This window comes from Entelurus aequoreus, linkage group LG02 (assembly GCF_033978785.1).
Source record: "Entelurus aequoreus isolate RoL-2023_Sb linkage group LG02, RoL_Eaeq_v1.1, whole genome shotgun sequence".
NCBI lineage: Eukaryota > Metazoa > Chordata > Actinopteri > Syngnathiformes > Syngnathidae > Entelurus > Entelurus aequoreus.
This window is the reverse complement of record NC_084732.1, coordinates 7421424-7423923: the sequence shown is the minus strand read 5'-3', so window position 1 is coordinate 7423923 and position 2500 is coordinate 7421424. Positions and strand designations below refer to the sequence as shown.

Here is a 2500-nt window from a genome sequence, read left to right as displayed (position 1 = left end):
TTAAAAAAAAATGTATTCATATTTAATTTTGGACAAATCATTACAAAACAAAACCTACTAATTTTGTGTCCTTAAACAGAAGGAAAAAAAATATTTGTAGAATTATTTTAATTATCACAGTTAAATACATCAAATTTCAATTATTTAATTGTGTTCATATTTATTAATTAATTACTTTCTATATTTATTATTTCATTATTATATGTATTATCTATTATTTATTTAGTTTTCGATTATAATGTTTTAGATGTAGTGGGGAAAAAAAAATTAAATTACGGTTAAAATTATTTTGAAGCAGCAGAAACAAAATAAATAAATTGTAAATTTAATTGTGTCCATATTTATTTATTTATTTTAATTTGTGTATTATTTTATACTCATTATGTGTTTATTTTCAATATTTTCAGCCGTGGTCAAAAAAATAAAAAGTAAAATTACAGTATTATTATAAAAAAAATTGTTTTTGCTGTTATACAAAAAAACCCACAATAAATGAATATAATTTATTTAAAAAAAAATAAAAATGTTATTTTATTAATTTTCATTCTTAGGCTTTGTAATATTAATTGACAGTTTAATCATTAATTTAATTGACGTTATGTTCATTTTTGGTCAGAGAATTACAAAATAAAAACATATGTTGTGTCTTTAAACAGAAAAATATTATTTTTTAATTAATTGAATTATTATTGATTATATCAATGTGAATGAGTGAGTGTCACCGTGATAATGACGAGGTGTTTGTGGGCGTGGGCAGCTCCTGATGGTGGTCTCCATCGTGCTGGAGAGGAACCCCGAGCTGGAGTTCAGCAGCGAGGTGGACCTGGACGCTCTGGTGAGGGACGCCATGGCCGACTTCCAGAAGGACGGCTTCGGGAAGCAGGTGAGACGAAGTCTTCCTCCCTCGTCTTCCTGGTCCAAACTAAAAACCACATCCGCTCCTCCGCAGGACGTCACGCAGGCCTTCTTCAACACGGCCCCTGTGGGCCAGAGGAGCACCTCCAGCTACCTGACCAAGGCCGTCCTGGTCCAGCTGCTGCGGGGCGACGTCAAGCCCTGCAAGGACGACCCCTGCTCTGTTAGCTAGCTGCTTTGCTCAGCCGCTAGCACGATGGCGCTAGTCGCGCTAATCCTTCGGCGAGAATTGAGGTGGAAGATGTTAGCATAAACAAGCTACATGCTGGCGGGCGTGGCGCCATTTTGTTTCTTGTCTCATCGTAGCGCAGTTAGCTAATAAAGCTAGCCTAATTAACTCCAAGTTAGTATCCGAGTTTAGCATAAAGAATTTTTGGTAAACACTGAGACTGCCACAATTTTTTGTCATGAATTAGCTCCTCCAACCAGCATTTTTACTGGCAACGACAAGCTAAATGAATGCTAGCGGGCGTGGCGCCATTTTGTTTCTTATCTGTAATCGTAGCGCAGTTAGCTAATAAAGCTAGCCTAATTAACTCCAAGTTAGTTGCCCTAGTTTAGCATAAAGAAATTAAAATATCGACAAGCACTTAAAAACTCCGAAACAGAACATATTTTTTTGTAAACACTGGGACTGCTAGTAGCTAGCACAATAAACTCTTGCCCTTCAGCAGCCATCTTGGAAAGGTACTGAGCTAGCTTCTAAATGTTTGTTGATTCTATCTCAAAATAATGTTCTGCCACACTTTTTTTGACATGAATCAGCTCCTCCGACCAGCATTTTTCTTAACAACAACAAGCTAAATGCTAGCGGGCGTGGCGTCATTTTGTTTCTTCTCTCATCGTAGCGCAGTTAGCTAATAAAGCTAGCCTAATTAACTCCAAGTTAGTTGGCTTAGTTTAGCATAAAGAAATGAAAATATCTGCAAGCACTTAAAGCCCCCAAAATATTTTTTTTTTGTAAACACTGAGACTGCTAGTAGCTAGCATGATAAACTCTCGCCGCTCCGCAGCCATCTTGGAAAGGTTTTGAACTAGCTTTTAAAGTTCTGTTGATTATATCTCAAAATAATGTTCTGCCACACTTTTTTGTCATGAATCAGCTCCTCTGACTAGCATTTTTATTGGCAACAACCTTTTGTTTCTTGTCTGTAATCGTAGCGCAGTTAGCTATTAAAGCTAGCCTAATTACTCCAAGTTAATTGGCCTAGTTTAGCATAAAGAAATGAAAATGAAAATCCCCCTAAACAAAACATAGTTTTCTGTAAACACTGAGACTGCTAGTAGCTAGCGCGATAAACTGTCACATTTATGAGCCCCATTTTGACAAGCTAACTGTTAGCCTGTAGCATGCTAATATCATAACCTACTCATTTTGGTGCCGTTGATGCTGTTATGATAGCTGTAACCCATGGCAAGATTTTAGGTTGAAACTGTTAGCGACAACGAGCTAAATGCCAGCACTTTGTTTCTTGTAGCATCTAAAATAATAGCGGACGAAAAAGCTAAAGTAGCCAAATTTGCCAAATTCAACATTTTTAGGGAGTAGATGCTAAATTTGCGATTGACTAGTCAGTTCAAGAAG

At 36.5% G+C, this 2500-nt stretch overlaps 1 protein-coding gene across 2 annotated transcripts in view; it reads left to right on the top strand.

Moving 5' to 3' along the window:
- LOC133629867 (phosphorylase b kinase regulatory subunit beta-like) overlaps positions 1-2500 on the top strand; it is a 59361-nt gene that overhangs the window by 55299 nt on the left and 1562 nt on the right. For both annotated transcript variants that reach the window (XM_062020923.1, XM_062020916.1), the window contains exon 14: positions 758-2500. This exon is cut by the window's right edge. In XM_062020923.1, coding sequence (XP_061876907.1) covers positions 758-1087 — 330 coding nt within the window. In that variant the 3' untranslated portion in view covers positions 1088-2500. The remainder of the gene's footprint in view (positions 1-757) is intronic.